Source organism: Plectrocnemia conspersa, unplaced genomic scaffold (genome assembly GCF_051122295.1).
Source record: "Plectrocnemia conspersa isolate PC_06_02 unplaced genomic scaffold, ASM5112229v1 ptg000014l, whole genome shotgun sequence".
In the NCBI taxonomy this organism is placed as follows: domain Eukaryota; kingdom Metazoa; phylum Arthropoda; class Insecta; order Trichoptera; family Polycentropodidae; genus Plectrocnemia; species Plectrocnemia conspersa.
In genome coordinates, this window is record NW_028277178.1 from 17,676,615 (window position 1) to 17,701,706 (window position 25,092).

The 25,092-nt window shown below is 30.2% G+C and overlaps 1 protein-coding gene across 3 annotated transcripts in view; it reads right to left on the reverse strand.

Annotated features, from left to right (window-relative positions):
- Positions 1-25,092, reverse strand: part of LOC148226414 (lachesin-like) — a 166,833-nt gene that overhangs the window by 3,085 nt on the left and 138,656 nt on the right. For all 3 annotated transcript variants that reach the window (XM_088203806.1, XM_088203805.1, XM_088203807.1), the window contains one exon: positions 23,369-23,527. In XM_088203806.1, the coding sequence (XP_088059932.1) occupies positions 23,369-23,527 (159 nt within the window). The remainder of the gene's footprint in view (positions 1-23,368; positions 23,528-25,092) is intronic.

The following is a 25,092-nucleotide window of genomic DNA, read 5'->3' on the forward strand; positions in this document are numbered from 1 at the left end:
GGCCGCATCTAAGGAATATCCCAACATTTTAAAGGGAATTATTGAAAGAGGTGGTTATAAACCTGAACAAGTGTTTAACGTAGACGAAACAGGGCTTTATTGGAAGCGAATGCCTGATTGCACGTACATTTCAAAAACCGAAAAATCTGCGCCTGGTTATAAGGTGTCTAAAGAACGATTAACTTTGCTACTTTGTGCAAATGTCGCGGGTGATTTTAAGCTAAAACCACTTTTAATATATTTGTCCGAAAATCCAAGGCCTCTTAAAGGACTAAATAAAAATCAATTACCCGTCATATGGAGATCCAACAAGAAAGCTTGGATGACTAAAGCTACTTTAGAGGATTGGTTCAAAAATCACTTTTGCACAGAAAAGAAAAAATATTTGTGGGACAATAACTTAAGCAACAAGGCTTTGCTAATTTTGGATAATGCACTAGGGCATCCTACTAATTTATCCGAACTCTCTGAAGATGTCATGATTGAGTACCTTCCGAAAAATACAAGAGCTCTGATCCAACCAATGGATCAGGGTGCAATAGCCACTTTTAAGGCATATTACCTACGCCGAACTGTCCGACAACTTATAAGGGAAACCGATGGTAAATCTTAAATTAAAACATTTTGGAAAAACTATAACATCAAGGATGCTGTTGACAGCATCAGTGAATCATGGAAGGAATTAAAATTAACAACAATGAACCATGTTTGGAAAAAATATGGCCAGAATGTGTAAAAAGTACTGATGCAGAAGTTATTTGCCTTCCTGAAATTAGGCAAAACATTTTGGATCTAGAACATGATCTCGGCTTTGAAGGTTTGAACGAACGTGATGTGCTTGATCTACTTGAAGCTGATTGGGAACCCCTTTCATATAAGGAACTCATTCAGTTGCAAGCAGAACCGGCATTTGATGAAGAGACAGAGTCTGTTGTATTCAAACAGCTAACATCAAAAAAATTGTCAAAAGCTTTTTCCTATTTCGAACAAGGAATAAACATCTTCCTTAAAAACGATCCTGACGTCAAACGTAGCGCTTAAGTTTCTCGAGGAATTAATTCAGCCATTAGCTGTTATTAATCACTGAAGAACGAAAGGGACAAAAAGGCAAGACAAACAATGTTGGACAATTTTTTTAAGCCAGGCCCATCCTTACCAGCAAAAAATGAGAACAACAGTGATCTGTAGGTTACCATTTCTTCGTCGTCTTCAGATTAAAGCCATTTAAAAAAAAATATGTATGTATTCATACACATATTTTATATAACATAAAGTTGTTTCATTTTTGTTTATGGATTATTGTTGGTTTTTGGAGTCTGTTATTATTTTATGTACAAATGTATGTACTTGCTATGTATGTATTTTTGATTTAAATAATATAAAAAGACAATATGCATTTTAAATGATAAACCATGTTACATATTTAACAAATTTGGAACCGATCCCATTGAATTTGTATGAATTTGTATTAGAATAATTGATTCGTTATACGGCTTTTCGCTTTGCGGCCAAGTTTCGTGGAACGTATATAGGCCGTAAAGCGAGGTATGGGTGTATTTACAATATAAAGATTAAAAATAATATATTTTACAGAAAAAAAGTTTAATTTGATCAATGTCCATTTAGTAGCCCGCATCATAAACAAACAACATGCAACATTAACGTTTTTCAAAGTGCGGCGAAGAAATTCCAAAGTTTTCGGGATGCGAAAGGGTGAAACTTATCTAAACAAACTCCGTCCGAAAAGGAAAAGTTTCACGAGGGGATGGTTCGTGTTTATTTTGTCGAGCGCATTAATAAGGGTAGAAAAATAAAGATATCCTTAATTAGGTACGTTCAAACAATTATCAAAAGTGAATTGAACCCAAATTATAACCCCACTTGCGACAAAATTACCTAAAACATATTTAAACTGTGCTCGATTTTGCGTAAAATAAACAAAATTGAACGCAGCTATATGTATATACTATATAGGTAGCAAAAGTAAGTTTCAAAACCGACTGAAACTTGATAGATTTGAGTGGTCTTCAATCAAGCAAAGATAAAGTAGTTAGTATTAATTTTATGTGATATTTAATCTTACTATTATATTATATAAATATGAAATTCGAGTTGTGGTTCGTATGATAAATTATCTTTAAATCAGGCTCTCGTATTTTCTACAGCAAATTGCTTTCTAGAGCAAATGTTCATATAATTACGCAAAATCGATTGAAGCCAGCAAATTGTACCATTACTTTCGATTCGTATAATTTCAATATTCAATGTATATACATTTAACATATATAAGATATAAAATATGAGCATTTAAAACTTTAAATGGATTCCAACAAGCTAAGCAAGAAAGAGATTAGCATTTGTCGGAACGAGCAATTACTTTATTGGGTTAAAAATTTATTGAGCTTATACATTTTTTATCAAATCTAAATCGCTTAAATTATATTCAATTAATGACTTTTGTGAACATACATGTACCACAGAATAATATTTTTAATAAAACGCGTTGAAAACTAATGATTGTAATTTTACATTTAGTTCGAATTTTTTGGGGCATTACAAATTGCTGAACAGTGTTATTATGATTGATCACTTCCGATTAGGTTTTCCTCGGTTTCCCATCCTCACTTATTAAAAAATGCCGATACGCAAATTATTATTGCACGTTATTAATTTTGAAAAGCTCACAGCTCTGCCAATGTGGCTTTTGCAAATTTGAAAGGGCTTATGAATATTGCTGCGGATTTGAAAGCGCACCGGGGGCCACTCTCCAATCATCGCAGAAAAGAAAATGCTTTAAAGAAGAAGTTGAAGAAGAAGAAATTGACTGTTATCCCACCTCAAACATCCGCCGTTCATAATCGCGGGATTTATGCCTCGTCGCAATTTTACATCGAAGTTTGTTCACCCAAATCTTTTCAATAATGGAGACGAATGTACGTATGTATGGATATTCTACACTTTTTTAGTGCCTCTACGGTCAGATTCGAATATTTTCTGATGTCGAGAAAAAATTTTTAAGAAACTATAATATTCTTTGCCTATCAATAAAATCGATTTTGCGCAAATTTAATCGAACTGTGTGGCGCCTGATTCTTTATATATTGTATAAGGGTGCCAAAAATTAAACTGCGCTTGTAAGCTAGAAACATCTTAAAATATTACGGTTTACACGACATAAATATTCTGTAAAAAACATGTCTCAGCACTATATATCTATATATTTATGGTATGTCTAGAGCCGATATCAGTTTGTTATGTTATGGTATCTTTACTATATTGTCGACTTAAAACTATGCAAATGAATAAATTGACATTTCTTATCAAAATTTAATCAAGCCCAGGAAAATAAAATAAGCTATCAGGAACCAGAAATTTAGTGATACATTAATTTATTATTTGTGATGTTGCCACTTGTTTTCATCTTTATTTTTTTAATAATTCAGAAAGATCAAATTAAAAAATATAAGGTAAATTTTTGAATACTACTCTATATTTTTTCATTAAATTTTTTGTATTTAGATAAAACATTATGATAAAAATAATTGTGTGGGAAGTATACAAAGCTTCAAGTGACAAATTCGAACTTATGAAAAGAAAATAGCAATGCGTTTAAGCAAAAAGCCTAACTAAAAATAGGAGAGTATTAAATATTACAAACAAATACCATATATATATAATATATTTAACCTTCCAGTCAGCACTAGGGATTCTGTGTCGAGACAACCCGGGAATTTATTCCCGAGAATTCAAAGATTTTTTGCTGTCTCGAGTCCCGGGAATTTTAAAATTAATAACCCGGGACTTTAGACTTTTCGAAGTGCAATTTTACAAAAATATGTAAAGAGCGAATTTGATGTCGAGCTTAATTTATGTCTCGATATGAAGACAATGATCTCGAGATTTTGAAAGTTACGAAATTGCATTAGAAAATCATTAATTGATCTTGGCATCGGCCAAATTTGGAATGAATCGAACATTCACGTATTGGAAAATATTTGTTAAGTACTCACTCCTATAAAACTGGCAGTTGAAGCTCTAAGTCGTCGAGATGCCACTTTATTAACTTCCGAAATTATTGTTAATTTCCTTTTAAAAAAATATTTGAAATCAACACAACTCTGTCGCACGAACGACCATAATATTTCAACGACTAGAAATAAAAAAATCAACTTTAAAAACGAGTTTCAGATATTAGATTCAACTATCAAGCGAACTCCGAATCTAGAGATTTTATTCAAATCATTGCTTACAATTAAGCCAACATCTACAGAAAGCGAGAGAGTTTTTCCTACATCTGGAATATTTGCCACAAAAACCAGGAACAGGCTATGTAATTCATCATTAAACGCCTTGGTGTTTATATTTTTTATACATATTTTTCCTTACAAAAGTAAAGGTTTTAACTTAATATTGATATAAATATTTCGATTAAAAAATTTTTAATAAATTAAATTTAAATAAATATCGAATAAAGTGTTTTTAAATTGTTTCAATAGATTTTCACCTATCGTACCTATAACACAAATAATATAACTTAATAATGATAAATTAATTAAAGTTAATAATAATAAGTTAATTAAAGTTAATAATAATAAGTTAATTTTTTAACATAATTTTTTTCATGATTATACGAAAAATAATCAAAGTCTCGAGTCCCGGGAATTCCCGGAACTTTAAAAATTTGGGTCTCGAGTCCCGGGAATCGAAAAAACCCGAGACTTCAGAATCCCTAGTCAGCACCCGTTCGTTAAGATCTCATTAAACGCTATAAAAACAACCATTTTGTGCATAATAATCAAATTATACTGCGTCCATCTGGTTTAAAAACCACTATTATAATCTATCCTTTGCATAGATTGCAAATCGAAAGTGCAAGCGATGCAATTTGCCAACCAATTTCTGTATATCTGACTCGACAGAGACGTCTCAAATCTGACACTTTGTCACAACCTCAAACGATAAAATGATTCAAGGTGAAAGGTCGGAGATGAGCAAGTGATTTAAAGAACATCAATTTTCCACCAGCACTGAGTCTGCAAAATATTTACAACTCTTAACTACTTCGCTTTAGTAAACTGTTCTGGCGTCTATTTTGGTTAATCCAAGTGTTTTTTTTAATATTGTTTTTCAATCTTTCACTGTAACGTTATTAACATAGGCGTTACGAGGCAAAGCAGAACTGAATAAGAACCAGAACTAAAAATTTAGATAAATATAAATTGTGTAAATTAAATATGAATTATTATGTGTTTTTACAATTGATAGATGTCACTTTGCACCTGGGGCCAATTTTTAATGATGATGCATTTTTATAAATAAAAAATTGATTTTGTTTTCGGGGCAACAATCGGTGGTCTTTGAGTTTTTATTAAAATAATATGTAGGGATATTTATACATACAGACTAATATGTCTAGACTATCCGTAATTTAAAAAATACTTTAGACTTAAAAAATTATAACAGTATTCCTCGGATTTACTAAAATCGAATTTTTTATCGGCGTTACAAACAAAAACATAGTTATGTATATCCGCGTGGATATCAATTAACGGTGTATATTAATAGTTTGAAAACAATTGCGCTAAACCCATTACAAACTACTTAAAAAAAGGTCCAGATATCTTTACTAAATAAGTACTAAACACAGCATATTTGTAAAATTAAGGACTTTTTTAAATATATCGATTTTGAATTAAGTCTGAGACACGCCATAGAATCTGGTTTCGCCTCAAATCATCATCGAAGGGACGTTGGATTTATTAAATCACTTTCATACAAAGCGGAGCTAGGCCGAATCAACCGAGTTGACTCTTAAAAGTCTGAGAAAAACACCTGGCTTTACTTTGAGCGTTCGATCTAGTCTAAGCAGTCACACTAATCTTTAAATTTTTATACCCCCTCTAGGTAGGCTTGTATATGTGCTCTATATTTTCACAAAGTAAAATTATTTTAAAACATTGTGTTAAGCAAAATTCAACAACAAAAGGTTAATTTAAAATTTCATACTGTATGAGTGTTTTATTTATGAATTTAATTAAAATGACAAGCTTTGTGTATTATAATGTAGTATAGATAAAACAATAAGCTCTCAATAAATACAAGAAATTGTATTTTAAAAAAAGAAACTGAATGTATTTCATGAATGGTACTGACAGTGCAGCGTAGAATAGTGATTCAATTTATTGCATTGCTTTTATCCGTTCGTTTTGCTTTGTTTTAAAACATAATGGAGAGTGCATCAATTGTATGTGACTGGATAATATAAATCTTCTCAAGATTCGCAAACTTCTTTGTATGTGCGCTCGTATACAAACAATATAAACATATATAATATATTAGATATTGTATACGAATACAATAGATAAGGTTTATGCTAGAAGATTTGTACAGACCTTACTTTATCAGTACAATATGACAGCATTCGAAAACGGGGGATTATGTACGTGTATTGTATAATACATATTATCCTTACGGTTAAACACCCCTTAACATAATACACCATCGACGTATGTATGATCGGAGCGAAATTTCCTACTGATAAGCTTTAGATAACTTATATAGTGGCCGGAATGGCATAATCGGCAAGGTGCCGGCTTATAACCCAAGGGCACGGTGATTTCCAGCGGTAGAACCGAATTTTACGATTAAAATAACGCTATTACAATTAAAAATATCGAATGATGTAAATTGCTAGACTTAGTTATTTATTAGAATATTGAGCTAATGACTGATTACGTATGTGTACGTCTATAATTTTCATTAAATAATTACATCCTTTCTTGGCACTCAAAATTTCACTTACCATCGTTCAAGTATAGTTTTACAAAAGCTTGGGGAGAAAGTTTCAGCGTTACGCTAATAATTATATTTTGAAGGTTGGTATTATCCAGTTTACTCGCGTATCCGACACAATGGGAGCTTTCGTTTCGCTGGAGCTTTGTTCGAGCTTTCTTTTATCGTTGAATGACTGCAGACATCCTAATCAATCGAGTTTTTCCCTTGTGTCTCGATGATCAATAATGAAATATTTTGCAAATGTTACAAGCTCGAAGGGTCAAATAATTATGAATTTTAACAATTAAAAAAAAACTTTAGCACTGTTTGTATTTGATATCAATTTTAATTCAATCTACAGGAACATGAATATTAATACATGTAGACTATTCCTTCGTTTAAATTACATTAATGCCAATTTGCAAAGATTAATAGACTAAGTAATTTAATAAATTATTCACATATTTATATGCACGCTATGAAATTTTAATTAAAAAATTAATCACACTAACAAACAAGCATAGTATATAAATTTATTTTTATTGACTAATGCATACTAATTTTGACACTTATCTATTTGCTTTGCCATAATTATGGGGCACCCAAATAAATGTGTTATTTTTATTTTTTTAGATTAAATTAAGACCATCGTGACCTAACAGGTTACCCCAATGCGCCACGATGATCGAAAACAAATGTTAAATTTATAAAACATAAAAAACGTATATAACAATACTTAAACATAACAAAAAAATATAAAATATCAAAATTAAATGATACAAACTGGATCAGATCCATGTAGCTAACATTAAATAAGTCAATATGCAATGTCAGCGTATTAAGGAGCTGGATGGCCACAGCTATAGGCGAGTCGGCAAGTGCAGATGTCCTAGCCCCAACGGCTATCAAAAGAGGTCGCGATCGTGATTCTCGAAAATGTTCCGGAACCCAAAACTGGAATTCTTCGAGAAAAGCTGGATTGTCGACAGCACCTTTTAGTGATTTGAAAAAATGTTTATCGACATACAGCTTTCTGCGAGAACTCAGCGAATCATATCCCAACGCTCCTAAAAGAAAGGCGCTGGGATATAAGTACGGATAATAACCAAATGTCCTTTTGTAAATGTATCTTAAATACCTTTTTTGAATTTTTTCCACTAAAAGGGAATATTTGGCTATTCAGGGATTCCAAATTATAAATCCCGATTCAAGAATGCTACGAGCTAAGGTGTCATAGAGGATGCGAATAACTGACGGATCGTCAAAGTGAAAGGCATTCCTCATAACAAAGCCGAACATCTTGGAAGATTTATCACAGACGTCGTGTATGTGTAGAGAGAACCTCCATTTGCTCTCGAAAGTGATTCCGAGATCTTTAGTGGAAGTTTCTCTAGTCAAAATGTTACCACCGAGATGGTAGAAATAAGCTGATGGTGAACGGGATCGAGAAAATGACACAGTATGGCACTTTCCGACACCAAAGGGCAGACGGTTAACGGAAGCCCATCTCCACAGAGAGTCTAAATCACTTTGTAGAGAGAAGGAGTCCGCAACAGATCGAATGCATTTATATAATTTTAAATCATCTGCGTACACAAGAAAGCTTGAATTTTTAATTGCTGTATTTATGTCATTAATAAATAACACAAAAAGCAGAGGTCCCAGATTGGATCCTTGAGGAACCCCCGAAGGGGTAAAATATTATTTTGACAATCGGCCATCATAGGTTACAAACTGTCTGCGATTGCTTAAATAGCTCGAGAATAACCGAGTTAACTTATCCGAGCAACCGAGGTTCGACAATTTTTTTAATAATAACCTATGACAAACTTTGTCAAAGGCTTTCTCAAAATCTGTACACACGACGTCTACTTGAATTCCCGCATCGAGAGAAGTTGTCACCGTTTTGGTGAACGACAGAAGGTTAGTAACAGTGAAACGGGCAGGACGAAACCCGTGCGCAAAAATATGTGCAAAATGGTGAACCTAAATTTTGATTTTAACAGTAATTCAATTAATTTATTCTTTTTTCATTTTTTAGATTAATTAGATAAATTAGCTGTGATTTGATTTAATTTAAAGTAAATTATGTTTTTATGTCGTTTAAGATCTTTACTATTTTTAATTTATATTTATTCAAAATATCTCATTAATAGTTGTAGAAATAAAAAAGAGGCACCATATTTATAATTGATTTACATTTAAAGTTCATTACATATTAAGTAAATGTGTATCTTAATCTATTAAATAATATTGCTCGATAATCACAGATTAGGTGTTCCTAGATTTTCCTAATCTAACAAATAAATGTCGTAATTAATAATTGAATTCTAACTAGGCTGTGAATGCTACGAAAATCTATAATAATGAGCTTTATCTTATAGAGAATATCATATATGTATAAGCAATTAAAAAGGATGAAGATCAAACCATGTCTAATGACCCAAATTGTTTGTGTGGCCATAATACAGATGAATAGAAAATAGTTTTTTTAAGTTTAATTTATAGTTTTTTTAAACACTTAAAAATTGTGTTTTGTAAGTAAATCAAGCAAAAAATATTTTAAATCTAAAAACCATACAAATTATAAATCGTTTAATACTAATTAATTATATAGTATAAATATATACCACTAAAAATAATGTTAAATACACTTTTTTGCGTTTATTTTAACAGTGGTCTAATTATGATCAATTTTTATTAAATAGGTATTTTGTGTAGAATAAAAATGTTTATAAAAACAGGCACGTAAAAGTCGAACAGGATAACATTCGATACCTAAGGGTAGATAATGTAACAACACTAACAAAGTAACCAATATTTCGCAGCATGAGCTGCTGAACATTGTGTTGGAAAAAAATATTTTATTTGAACTGTGGAACTTTTTTTATAAATCTTTTTTACACAGACGCTAAATTTTCGCTTCGCTTCATAGACACAATTGAGTTACAGTTTAATACGCCCGGCGCAGAATCATCTAAGGCGAGTTGAAAGTAATATATAGTACGTATTAGCGAGGTGAAATGCAGAAAAATTAAGACCGAACCTCGAACGCGCAGTTCCGATATTAAATTTTTTCATTCGAAAAGTTTAGAAGTCGCCCATTCCTTCTCTTCCTCTCTTTCTCTTACCCAACATATATGAAAAGGTAAGTTTCGGCGTTGAAATTGCGACTTTTCAGTGAGTCTTATTATGAAACCTTTCGGTGGATGGAGAAGTGAGTGATCTGCGTATCCAATTTGCATAAAACTTATCAAGTCCCGTGAGGGATTTGCAACAAAAGACTTCCAAAAATACGCGTCGATGGTGGTACCGTTTCGGTTTCGGATATATATTGAGACTCCTGATAACGTGTACTATTCTTTCGCCAATTTCGCAAACGCCCCTTACGTTAAATTAAATTTTCCAATATGAAAATACACTGTGTACGACTACGTGTATATAAAGAGGGATATTCGCGGTATCGATCCGGAGACTTTGAGAATAATAATCGTATTAATAAATTTGTACGCGTGTATGAAACATCAAAGATTATGTTAAGGACAGATATTTTTTATGATGCTATACAACTCAATTATCATATTTAATATTTACCCTAACGTAATAGAACTTAATATTTGAACGCATTGTCTCGTTTACTAATTCTAGAATTAAGGTACACCATTTGTAGATCCATATATGTACATCAGTAAGTAACCACATGCGTGGGTGTCTTGTATTTGATCGTCTTAACACCTACATATGTATATTCGTATTTGCCATACATAAATATCATTATAAAGTTAATTAAAGATATTTTTGCATACAAGGAAAAAAATACACAATATCAAGATATATATAAGTCTAAGATTTTATAATTATTGTACATTTTTGATGCGAGATTAACTAATTTAGAGACATCTTAATGTCGTCCCTTTTTTGTCGCTTAAAAAATCTTTCTCTCCCTTGTACTTTCCACTCAAATTAAAGTGATTTCTCTTCGCAATTACAGCGAGAAAAATTCGCACTGTAATTTGTTTTGTAAGTGCGAGAAACTAATTACCTGAGCTTTATTCTGCTATAAAAGTAAGCGGAAAAAATAATAGGTGTTTTCAAAACAAGAGCAAATCATTACCTAGCGGCAGCGAGTGTTAAAACGTGAGTCTTTTTGTACGTTGTATTTTTTTATTTACTCTGAGAGGGTCGTGTTATTGTAATTATGTGAAAATATCTATAATAACATTTCTGTGCATGTTTCTGCTCTTTTTTATTTCTTGAAGCCAACAAGTTAATTTTTATTTTATTCTAAAAAATTATCATGGCACTGACCGCAAAAATTACGTAAGTATTTTAATATTTTTTTCTTTCTTAAACCAATATTTACGGAGTAACGAGCTAGTTAATAACACCGCACATTAACAAGATTAATTTTAAAGAATAGTTTGATCTAAGCTTGAATAAAACTACAGCAAATATGAAAAGACCAAAACCATTCAGTGAACTACGAATCCATCCCCTACTGCTTCGCCTTCTTAGTACTTAGTAGTAGATTTTAATTGGGGTTTAACCATTCTTGCTAATATGTGCAACGAAACAAAATGTTTCGCCGTCATTATGATACAGATGCACGTCCTAATCGCATAAATGGATTTAAAAGCACTTTGCAGAAAAAAACCGAACATTCGGTATCAATACAAAGCCGAACGCTAGATGTTAATACAAAGTATAAAGATTAAAGTTGTTAAATCTAAATAACAAATAGTATATTTCCGGCATGAATTATCTCATTGGCTAGATCAAAAATATGAAGGGTATTGGACCACCCCTAATTTTCTACATAAAAGCGAACCCAGCATACGAGATCCATTTTAATCAAAACTTTGATCACCTTGCTTCCGATTTAGAACAAACGAGACTCGTACCAAGCGGAACTACGCCAAATATCAACCGAGAAAGCAGCCGCTTTCTCGGTTGATTAAACCAGCTCTAGCTCAAAATTCAACGAAATCCAACTGTTTCACCAGATCTTCTAAACGACTTGGGAAATACGTGACACAAGATCTGAAGCAATATAAATACCTAATATTTATAAAAATAAACGGAAAACAATATGTATTGCAATTTGATTACCTGTGCAGTTTTGTTAGAATAAAAATATTTAGTAAGCATTAACTATTGGATTATAACAAAACATTCTTTATTAAAGCGTTTTACAAAGTTAACAAATAATAGTGGTATTTAATTTTGTAACATCAACGGCAATACATTATCTGATCATGACATTAGGAAATTTTGAAACATGATTGTTAATTAAAAAAATCTGTTTTTTTATAGAAGAAAGATTTTAGAGAAAAAATGCATTCCAAATATATTAAAAAATCTTAATAATCCTATAAAAATAATCACTGTGCTTCAGAATGCATAATATTCGCCATTAAGCCTTTGAACGGTATCGCCGTACATGTACGGCGGTCGATCTTTCACTGTTTTAATGCACCCCAGATAGTTAAATATTTACATATTTAACTAAAGAAATAATAAATAAAGAGCATTATATTTTTAAAATTTGATTTAATAAATAAACATCATAAAATATATGTTATAAAAAATATTGAGAGCTTAAGAAATAATATAAAAAATCCACAAAAGCTGAATTTAATAATAGAAAAGTGCTACAAATTAATACTACAAACTAATGCAAAAAAGTAGTAATATAAATCAAAGCAATAAAACGTTGAAAATCGATAATTTGTTTGATAATTTACTATAAATGCAATATAAAATAATAATAAATAAAAAACCTAATTTGTTAGAAGTATATTGTAAAAAATATTAAAATACTCACAAATACTAAAAAGAAAGAAGATTTAGTAAGAAAATAAAAAAGTGTGAAGAGTATTAACCATATATTGTACTATATAATTATATAAAGCATATATTATTGTAATTAAAATTTAAGTAGCAATATAAAAAATATTTATTTTTATTTTTTATTGGGATGAAATGTAATAATTTACATTCAGCTATATTAATAAATAATATGTTATCAAATTATTTCCGCCAATATATATATATATATATATATATATATATATATATATATATATATATATATATATATATATATATATATATATATATATATATATATATATATATATATATATATATATATATATATATCATATTAGAGTGATCTATTTTAGCCCAAACAAAGTGAACACAGCAAAATTATACTAATAGAACGCAATTTGATTTTTATATAAAAGGCTAGCATTTTTTATCACGACTTATTTTTGATTTTTATATAAAAGGCTAGCATTTTTTATCACGGTAAAATCTTTAAGAAATTAAAAAACATATTTCTGATATTGTATCATATGCAACTAAATTTTGACCAACTCAATAGTAACTCTTTTCAAACTCGAGATTTAGTATAAACCAAGGCTTGTAGAGCTTTAAAGTTTACAGTCTAAATTAATTCTAAGTTTCTTGTCAACTGGCGGATGTAAATTTAATAAATCGTATTTTATTGTTTGTATTTTGAGAACAAGACAGACGTATACGTACTTTTTGCATTGATTAAGTACTGAAAATTAAAAATGGATAGAATACAGCAATGTGAACAACAAAATTTATTTCGTTCTCATTACAGAAATAATGTTTATCCGTTTATCTACGTACACTTTATTTTTGTCAGGTCAACGAATAATGGTGGATTTATTTTTAAACATTTCGCAGGGTTGTTTTTAGAGACAATGAAGTTGTCAGCTTATGTTAAAATGCTTTTATAATTACTTAAAAATTCGAGATTTTAGTAGCATATTTATAAAATATATAATATTAATAGTATATTTATAAAATATTTTTACCAAAAATATTTTAAACGTAATGGATGTTTTTGTTGTATATTTTTAATTATTTAATATGCCAATATAACGTTTTAGTAGATCTGATAAAGCGTGTAATATTATTAGAATCAACGCGTTTTACAGACCATAAACAAATAGAGTCTTAAAAAGCTCTTGAATGACTGTATAATAAAACGTCGCTGTGAGTTTTTTTGTCGTGTAAATATATTACTCTTAATTATTTAATAAATGCTTATCCTCTACCATAAAATCATACATATAAACTAAACGACGGATATTTATTATAAGACATTGAGCGTAAATCAGACGGAGCGTAATAATTAATCAATATTTTTAGTGAGAGACTAAGAAGAATCCTAATAAATTAATAGGCCGACAGTCGTTAATAAAAACGTCGAAAACGAGCCCCAGAAGCCTATTTATCTTTGAAGAAGGAGATCTTCACCGATGGTTTTTCACTTCAAAGACGAAAAGGGGCACAATCGAATCGAAATTAGAATTTAAGCCTTTCGCTGCTGCAGCAGCAGGGTTGTCGGCGTCTAATCGATATAATTATCTGTGTGACAATGAAAGGGGACGGATTGAATTGAATTTTGCCCCCTGCGATTCTTCCAGTCCGGCCCGGAGATCGCAGATGTGCTTTCATTCTCTCGCGGGAACAAAGTGCGGCCCTGTTCGCTGGGCGGCCTTAATTAAAGCGGTTCCACCTTATTTTTTATTGGCCACCCGTACTCGCAACCGAGGGGTGATTCGTTAATAAAACACTATTGAATGGTATTTTCGTGGGAAAATCCACTAGAGGAATTGCCTTTGCGCCAATTGAAACGGGTGCTTTTGTATTATTTAAATAACATACGGTTAAAGGTTACATACATACATATATTTATGAAACAATATTGACTTGATACATAAAGCTCATCACAAAATTGAATCTAAGTAGTTAAAACTCGTGCACGTTAAAATTGTATTAGTAATAATATTTTATTTATCAGAAGCGGTCATAAAATGTACGGCAAAGGTTTATAGGAAAACGTTTAGAATTCCAGATCAAGCATGAAATGTGCATTGTTTACATCGTTTTATATGAATTTATATAGCTGTATGTAAATGAAGAGAAAGCAAGTAAAATTAGAGCAAAGACTGAGCATATATTTAATTAAATTCTTAAGTAAACAATGAAATAACCTGATAAATTATCAACAAAAGTGGCAGATATATACAGTAAATATTTATTTATTATAAATCACTCGTTGCAACATGACTAGCGTTAGCCTAATGTGCTACAACTGTTCACCTTTATTTTGCTAAATATTAACCATTTTGCAAGGTTTTTAAAAAAACGTAATCATTACCGTAATTTTAATCACAATTAAAGCAGATTTATAAATTATAATGGAGACATGTATAAACACAAAAATAATATATATTTATAAAATGATTAATACACTTTATTTATACTAGCTCCCAGTGGCGTAGCTAGGGTATGTGCCGCCCAGGGCGATCCTTAAAATTGTCGCCCCCCCCCCCTCTACATTTTTTCCAGGGTCATAAAATCAGCATTTCTTAAAATAATAAATTGGTTATTATTAAACTCTTTTTATTCGTGGATTTATATATGTTTTAGTGCATTCAGGATTAAGAACCACACTAGACGGTCCCATCGCGAAAATGCCGCCCCCAAGCAAGTGCTGTCCGGGGCGGCCCGCCCCCTCCGCCCTCCCCCCATAGCTACGCCACTGCTAGCTCCTCTTTGCTGTCACCAAGAATAAAATGTTCATACCAGACTGTCTGATTTTATAAATTACAACAATATTTGAAAAATAGTAAGAATTTTTTATGTAGCTACTATTTATTTTTAAATTCGCATATTATATCAGAGCTTATTATGCTTTAGTCGCAACATTGTGCTTGTGATGTGTGTTTGAAATGGCCGTATGTATAATCCCGAAACAATATATAATCTCATCAAGTACGAAATTGGTTTATTATTTTAATCAATTTTAAAAAATGCAAAAATTATATTTATTAAATGAGTAAGAGACCATTCGTTGCAATTAATAAACTTATTAACAAAATATTAAGAAACAAATAGTTTTGATATGTATTCAATTATTGGTTAAATGTCAATACGAATCTCTAAATATTCTTTATAAAACCTAAAGTGTGTTTTCTTAAAGTTCCAAAAAATAAAAACAGTTGCTAGACTTTTATGACATTAAATTAAAAAATTGCTTATTTCTCTTTAGAAGTACAAAAGTAAGTATGTCATGCGCAAAATGGTTTTACCATTACAGTCCAAATGCATCTATTTCATGTCTAATATTTTTTTTTAGGCCATTTTAAATGACTTGATGACAAAATTTCCAGTATTTGATTTCATTTGTTACTCAGAGATACTTCTATTAATATATTACGGTAATAAGATTTAGTATTTCTTAACCATTTTACCAGGAATTCAAAATTACTAAAATTTGTCGTAAAATCTGTTAGTACATGGATACATTTTTTTGGCCAGTCTTTACCAGCCGCTCAAAACCTAGACGTGTAAATTGTTATCCGTGGTTTTCAATCCAGAAAAAATTGTATTTAAATTTATTTACATATTTTACTTAAATAAATTATAAAAATGTTTATAATTTAACGCAATATTTATACAATGTATTTTTGTGAGCATTAAATTCCGAATCGTGAAATTGACGTTAACGAATAAATTGTTCTATATTTATTATTTTGTGCCATATTATAGATAAACTGGGACTAATATCATATATAAAGGGTAATCAGTTTCCGAACTTTTAAAAAAACACACAAGTTTAAAGATATCTTCAGATATTATCAAATAAAATCACTTTGCACACGCATGATTATTGACAGCTGTCTGATTTACAGTGCTGCTAACATAGAAAACTCGAATGGAGTACTTTGTATTAACGTTTAATTAAGCGTTTCTAAAAAATATATTTAACTAGTACAATTAGGTCTAACTCAAGCAATAAAAATACGCAGCGGAGAAGTTGTAACATATACAAAAAAATTGACATGAGGACTTGGACTAGGCGTAGCTTATAAAATATGTACTATTCCTATATAGTAAATTTTTATATTATGTATAAAATAAACTGGTGAAAAAAAGCCAAATAAGATGTTTAAAAATGTATTTTAAAATCATTTATTTATAAATATTTTATTTATTATATCTTCCGTTGCCCAATGCGTTACAACAGGGTAAATATGTAACAACTGAGTAAGTCAATCAGATATAACGAATACCTTGAAGTAGGTATTGACCACCAGACTGAAAGTCTGGTAATCGGTGACATCTATATTAATATTTTTAAATTATAATGTGTAATATAATTTAGTTACTGCAGCAAGGACCAGTTTTTTTAATAATAGCGCATTTTTTATAAATAAAAATTCGAGTACCGCTGCCGAGGCTCGAACCCGACACTTCAGAGTTACTAGTCTGAGACGTTAGAGACTACGCTATTCTGTCATTAAGATGGAAGATTGCTTCGAGAATATCATACAATGGACAAATATAACCTAACATAAAATATATAAATATGTAAGTAATTATAATATACATACATAAATATATTTAGTGTTTCATATATTTCAACAACATTAAAAATATGTTGAGAGCCATTGGCGTTGTGTAAATTGCAATAGTGTACAATCAAATAAATATTATATACAAGGATACAGCAAAACATTCGTTATTTTTTCAGGTAGTTGTCTCAACATCTAGAATGGGTACAGGGTATACCCTAAGTAAATGATATAAAAATAATAGGTAAGAAGCCTTATTTTTGTGAATAAATAAATTGGACTTCAGTAGATTTAATAAAAAAAAAGTTTTAGTTCGGCAAAGTAATATAAAAATTATGAATAAAAGGGCGTTTTAAGAATATTAACCTGCCTTTTTATCTAAACTTTTAAAAAATCACGAAAGTGTGAATATTATTAATTAAATTTGATATTTTAATAATCATAAATTGCAATGAAAATATTTTATTATAGATTGAATACATGTAGTACTGTATACAGTTTTTTCTTTTGATGTTTACAAAAGGTACTGCACATTTAAATGATCGTTTTATTGTCTTTTCGCTTTAGTAGGATGATAACGCCCCAGGGGAAAAGTTACAGGGTTTATCTAGCTATATATTTTTTCAGAATGTTTTAGCTATTTCTTGATACGACTGAAACTACTTGTTTCGTGCTACTTTAAATATTTACATTATCTAACTGTAACAAATGTTCATTTGACTAATTATGATTATTTTATTATTATTTACTATTATAATCTAGTGCTGTTATGCTATACATATATACATATATAAACTATGTATAGCACAACTCCTATGAATTGATAGAATAATATTTAAAAAAAGCAATATGTTTTTGAATACAAATATTCATAAGGTACCATAGAATAAACAAGCGTTTTTGAACATGAGAAGCCTCCGCATACATTTATTTGTCACGACCGTATCAATAACGAAACTATCGGTTTCCGTTCAAATTGCCACAACCGCATTTGTCTATCCTACTCGTGAATCGTTCGCTTGTATTTTAACCATATATACGCACAATACTACTAAGCATTTCCAAGAAAACATCTTTGAATAGGCCGTCGGCTTTGTGGAAATGCTCACGGCAATGAACAAAGTAAGTTTCTTTCGCCCCAGATAGAGCCGGTCTATCGTCAATTTCAGCATTCATTGTTTTGACTCGCGTCAATTGTTATTCATCCTCGACACCAACCGAGACTAGAGTCCGTTTATTTTCATTAGTCGGACAGCGGTTTGTAGTTATTCGTGTTGTTTTAGCCTTTCTTGCCTTCTTGCCAGCCGAACCCCAAAGGGGATAGTTTGGTGTCGCCCACCCCCTGAACATAATTGATATTACGGCAATCCTCGCAAGGATTCTTTATTATACGATTCGGAAACGATTCCTTTGTTCATTTCAATAAACCCCACTTAACTGTTAAAGTTGCTCCCGCAGAATCTTGAAACGAAAATATCTATTTATTTGTATACAGCATTATATCTTACTTAACCAACATTGAACGTCATTCAAATAGTGACACTTGATTTCATTAATAAAAAAATAAAATAGCATACGACTGTAATATTTTTTTAAACAAATTTAAGTTAATTATTTGTAATGTATTTTTTCTATAAACACAACTTGTAACAACATACTAAAATTAAAATATGTTTTGCTAGAAGATATTTTTCATTATTTGATACTTACAACGAAAGCATATTAAAAGCCGAAGAGTATCAAATAAAAATAAATTGAACTGTTCTAAAATATTCTAAAATTATTTGAATGGCAATTTTCATTTTTTTAGAAGATAGACGAATGCGTTCGAATCACATATGAACCTTAGTGTTATGTTTTAATTTCTATCATATCTGGGAGATCAGAATTAGTGATTATTTTATAATTAAAATACCGATCAATCATCACAAAAAAGATTCATCTAGATTCTACTAATCTCATGGATAAACATAGTGATAATTAATTAAAATTGAACTAGGTTGTACATATTATAGTATTAAATATGCTCTGATAATGAGTTACTCCAGCTCATAGAGAATATCTTATATCTTATACAAAAAAATGTAGGATAAATTCGTGGAAAGTACAATTAGCTGCACTGTTAATTCTAAGTTTATTTAAACGAACAATTAAAATTATCAAAAGTATAATAACCAACTCGCAGACAAAAGTCCTAACAATATAAAAGCATGCTCAACTAGAGAAAAATATTCAAATGAGACTGTATTACAAGTAGTTATAAATTAATGGTTAATTAGCCAATGATACAAGTAAAATTACTGGAGCAGTTTTCTTGAATTTTAAGAGAGCTTTCGAAATAATTGATAGAATAATAGAGAATATCGATATAGGTGAAAAAGTCTTAAGATGGTCCAATAATTATTTTAAAAAAAAGCAAAAAGTTAAAATAAATTATGCGTAAAGAGAAAATAATATCTCATTGTGTACCACAGGGATCTAAATTGGGACCATTGCTGTTTATATTATATATTAATGATAAATAATTAATAATATAATAAAATGTAAAATACATCTGTTTGCGGGGATAATGATAAAGAAGTTGTAGATAATTTAAATAATGAATCAAATATAAAAAAAATATGGCTAAAAAATAATGTACTTGAACAAAATAAGAATTAAGATGAATATATGTTTATTAATTATAAGAATATGTTTGAACATTATTATAATTTAGGAGTAAAATGTAGATAAAAAATTTAATTTTAAGGAACATTGTAATTCAATATAATATAAAAAACAAATAGAATAATTAGTTTATTATCCAGAATGATAAACACAAAAAAATTACAAAAGTATTATTTTTGCCCTATTTTAATTATTGTGCAACAATATAGGGCAAAATAGGGCAATGAGAATAGTCTTTGATAAAAATAGATTCACCAGTTGTAGAAGTATAATTGATAGATAAGGATGGTTAAATGTTCAAGAAATATTGAACATGAATGTTTTAGTATTTATATATAAGTAAGAAAATAATATTTTACTAAAGTATTTAATAAGAAATAAAAATGCACATAAATTTAATACTAAAAATAGAGACAATTTAAGTATAGTAATGTATAATAAAACGTGTACGGCCAGGGGAATTATATACGGAAGTGTTATTTAGTATAATAATATTCCTAGAACAATCCGCAAAAATAAAACTGTAGCAGGCTTCCTAAATGGAATAAAGAAACACCTACGCGCAATAATAAATAAACTATAATATTAGGTATTTTTCAATGTCTATGTGTATATTATATATTATATGTATGTTTAGTTAAAATTTGTTTAATGTAAAAATAAGCTATATTAGCTAAATAAATATATAACCGGTAACGAATACCCGGACCAACACATCCGTCCAGTTAACCATTCTTATGCACCAGAAAAACTAAATTTTGAGCGTAAAATATGCGCGATCGACAATGCGTCTATCCTGCGTAAAAACCGCTATTTCTATTGTATTTACCCCTTTGCAAGTTTGTGTAAATAATATTATGTTGGGCGAATCAAAAGCGATGCAATTGGCTCACCAAAATCTGCATTTGTGCATTGCACGAGACGTCAAAAATCATGAATATAAAAGATGTGACATTTTTTCACATCGACAGATGATTAAGCGATTCGAGACCAGAGACAAGCTAAAACAGATAGATGGCATTTGAGGCAAACCTAGAAATACCCGCATTTATTCGAGGGATATCAATGGATCGTCCAGAAGACATCACGACGACAATCCCAGTTTCTTCCCCAGCACTTAGCTTACAAAATACAACTTGATAACATTTCTCTACAGTTGTAAATTGTACTTAATAGAAATAATCTGTGACCAGTTTTTAAACTGAAAAGTCACGCCTCAGAAAACCTGAAAAATTAAAGCGAATCATAGAAAAAAAAATTAAAAACTATAGTATTAAATTTCTGATTTTGATAATTTATTTAAAATGTTTTTCCCTTTGCTTTTAAAAAAGCAGATAAATAAGTTAGTATTAACGATTTTAGTATTTTAATAATAATTTTATGTTTTTTTTTTATTCGACCCTTGTATTTGTAATATTATTATATTTGCAATAAACAGCGTGAATTTTTAGGCTCTCAATTTTTTTATATAGATAAGGCTTTCCAGAAAAATGTGCAATCTTGAAAAAGCTGTCACACAACTACAATACTATAAAATGTTATATGCCGTTTTATTCCAGCGCGATAAACTTGGCGATAACACTAAAGTTTAACAACTGATATTTCATATCTTCGACTGAGGATGAATTCTGATTTTTTTCTATTGAAACTGGGAGATTGAAATTGATAAAAATCGATGTATTATTTCAGATTAAATATCTTCAGGGATTAAGGATTTAAAACTCCAAGTTGGAAACAAACAGTTAAAAATCTAGTAAAACAGAACGCAATTTCTACAACCATTTTTTTTGTAATTTTACAGTTAAACAAATATCGAATCTTTAAGACTGATTGGAAAAACGTCTGATTATGAAATTTATTTTAGTTAATTTTCACCATATACTGGATGTCCAAATGATTGTTTTCAGATAACAATAAAACAATAGACCATATTCCTAATTTTATTTGAACATTGTGATTCTGTATCAAAAATAGAGTCAAAAAACAAATGCTCACCGATAACCAAAAAATAATAAATAATTTACTACATACTATTCTGATATTTTAATTATGTATATAACATATTTAAGATACGTTCACAAGTTATTATTTTATAATTTGCAAGAAATCAAAAATCTGAGTCAGAATGATGGCTTCATATTTGAAACATAAACAACAAAATATTTACTTTATCTTGTAAGCTAACGAAGCATATAATTTTGTAGTGACAGCTGAATTCTCTAAGGGAAATAATTGTATATGCCATGTCATTTCCCACATTTAGATTATATGAATACAAATTGTGGATTATGTTATATATAAATCTCTGGTCGATTAGGTGCAGTAGCTATCTATACTAATAACATATAATAATTCCATTGTTAAATTTATTGTATAATTTGTACAACAACACGCTTTTCCAATTGAACAAGTATTCAGCCTTTAAGTTAATTTTTCGTGCAAGAAATGTAAAACCTTAACGAATTCTTGTAGTGTATAGTTTTTGGCACGAGGGCAAACTTTCCTTGCGAAAGTTTAGCATGGCCCACGCCAGCACATAAATAAAATTATGTCAGGGATACCCGTCAAGGAAATGGCTATTCGATCAGAAAACTTGTAATTGAATTAATTCTACAATGTCATGAGTTTTGCCAATGTTTCGTCGTAACATTTAAATGTTTTTGACGTTTCGAGAATTTTTATCGTGCAACACGACGTTTAAGTAAGCGGAGCGAATAATCAAGTTAACAAAATAAACCCTGCCAGCTTTCCTGAAATTCTATTTACCATTGAATAGTGGCTTGGTATAACTATTCATGTGCATGGAATGGTCAAAAAGTTGGTGGATCTAGCTAAAGGGAAATGTAAAGTATATTTAGAGATGCATTATTTTTATAAAACAGAATTGTACCAAATAATAAACGAGGCAAATCGAGGCATGTAAACGTTATACATAAAAGAGCAGGAAAAATTAATAAATGTCTGTACATTTTTTAATTCTGATTTAGATTTATATATATAATAAGCTATAAAATAAAGCTAGTTTAAATCGCTTAAAATTTAAAAAGTTTCAATCAATAAACTTTTTAACCTTTCCTTGTACATTATGTATTGCATCTCTGCATGTTGAGAGAGACTTAATGGAATGTTTAGTATAAATTAAGTCTAATGAAATGCTAACAAATCTTAACACAATATTAAAGCTCCAACAAGGACGCGAATTAACAGCATTAGTCCTGCACGAGATTTGTCTTTAGGAACAGACTCGGTACGCAAATCAAACAAAAGTATCTAATTGGGCGCCGAACGAGGCCTAGACGATCTTATTATACACCGTTCGCTTAACTGAAATATGAAATGAATAAAACGTATTTCGAACTTCATCGTGCAGAATGTTCATTCGGATTCGCGGAAGATCCGAGAGAGTTTGCACGAAATTCTGCAACCTTGTTAAAAGTTGGACATAGAGAGGTAGGTGGGTGGTTGCGCTCAACCGAGCTCGGTTTATTTTTAACTTCTGGTTGGTGGCATTGTAGTAGTTTTACCTTCTGTGCCGTTGGGCAATGGTAGCAGTCTGCTGTTCTCTCTTCGCCAGGTAACGCTGGGAGGTGGTGAGCCTCTTGCCGCACACGTGAGGCTAACTGGACCACCTTCCAAAACTGTTACGTCCGAACTGGTTGCAGCATCCACAATATCTGGAGGCACTGAAAATTTTCATCACATTTTAGCTTAAATTTTATGTTACATAATATTTTTATAACTTAGTTATGACTATTAATATACATATAAATATAATATATACAATGGTAATATTTATCAACATTTTGAATTACTATATTGAATTACTAATATTATAACTACTAATAACTTAAAAACGTCTTTAACATAAAATTAATTATAAAATCGATTAAACTGCACATTTAAAGGTTAACGATCAACCAAAAATCATACAATAAAATTTGGGGAATCGTCAATACTATTGTTGAATATTTTTATGCATTTTTTATAAATATTATACAAAAGTAACCCATTATTATATTTTGCTACCGAATATGTACAACCTGGCTCTATTTAAATAAATTATTACGATTTTTATCCGTTAGATTAGGAAAATCTAGGACAACCTAATCGTGATTATCGACCGGTATTATAATTATATAATATAATAATCAGCAATTCTGATCTCCCAAAAACAAAAACCAAACTGTAAAATACAAAAGTTTATTTGGACAGATTTTTAATGTATTTGATCTAATTTCGATATCCCACACACGATAGAAAATTAAAAACACAAAGGTTTATATGGTATATGGTAAATTCAGCTCTTTCGTGTATTAGTCATTGGGTTTATCTTGCTGATAAAATTAGATCACTCTTATATGCAGAATTACGATACAATTATGACCGGCCTTTATTACTCTCTAGAACAAACGATCCAGCTGATAAAAAAGCCAAAATAAGCTTGCTGTTATTGTTTTGCCAGGTTCAAGAGTTTCGTAATGCACAGTTTCTTTACAGTCCCACCATACACATAAGATAATACTTTTTACAGTGAGCCCGGACTTCGAGATAGATTTTTGGATAACCACTGTTTTCTACGACTATTGTCGTAGCGATTAAGTTTCAAGATCCAGAAGCTCTTGGGAAAAAATGGCTCTTTAACTCAATTCGTGTGAAACGTATACGCGTTGTCTCCAAGCCTTCCGAATCTTTTGAATGTGTTTATGCACTGTTAAATCGGACTGGTTTAGTTTTTTTAGTCAGCTGATGGATATTTTGAGTAGGTTTTGCTTTCATTACATCCAGGACTTGAAATCGTAATATCCCATTCGATTTTTTTAAATCGTTTTAGACATTTACTAATTAATTACCTAACACATTAAAAAAAAATTATTGGCATATTTTTAATTATTTTTTTAAAAAAAAATATTTTAACTTAAAAATTATTAAAACAGTCTAATAAATATGTGGAATTCATGACAAAAAATCTGGCGTTTAGTACTATTGTTATTTGTAAAAATTGAATGTTAATAATAGGTATATGTTACACTGAATGTGTATTAAATATATTTTTACTGGCTATAATTGGCTGGCTGGCTGGCTGGCTATAATACATATTTCTACTTGTGAAAATATAATCAAGTAAAATAATATACTGCTGTGAGCTGTAATTTGACAGACGTGAACTTCCATTTGTCTATGACTTTTTTCTTTAAAAAACGTGTTTAAGTCAAGCAAAATATAGTTAAAGACAACTTAAAAATGTTTT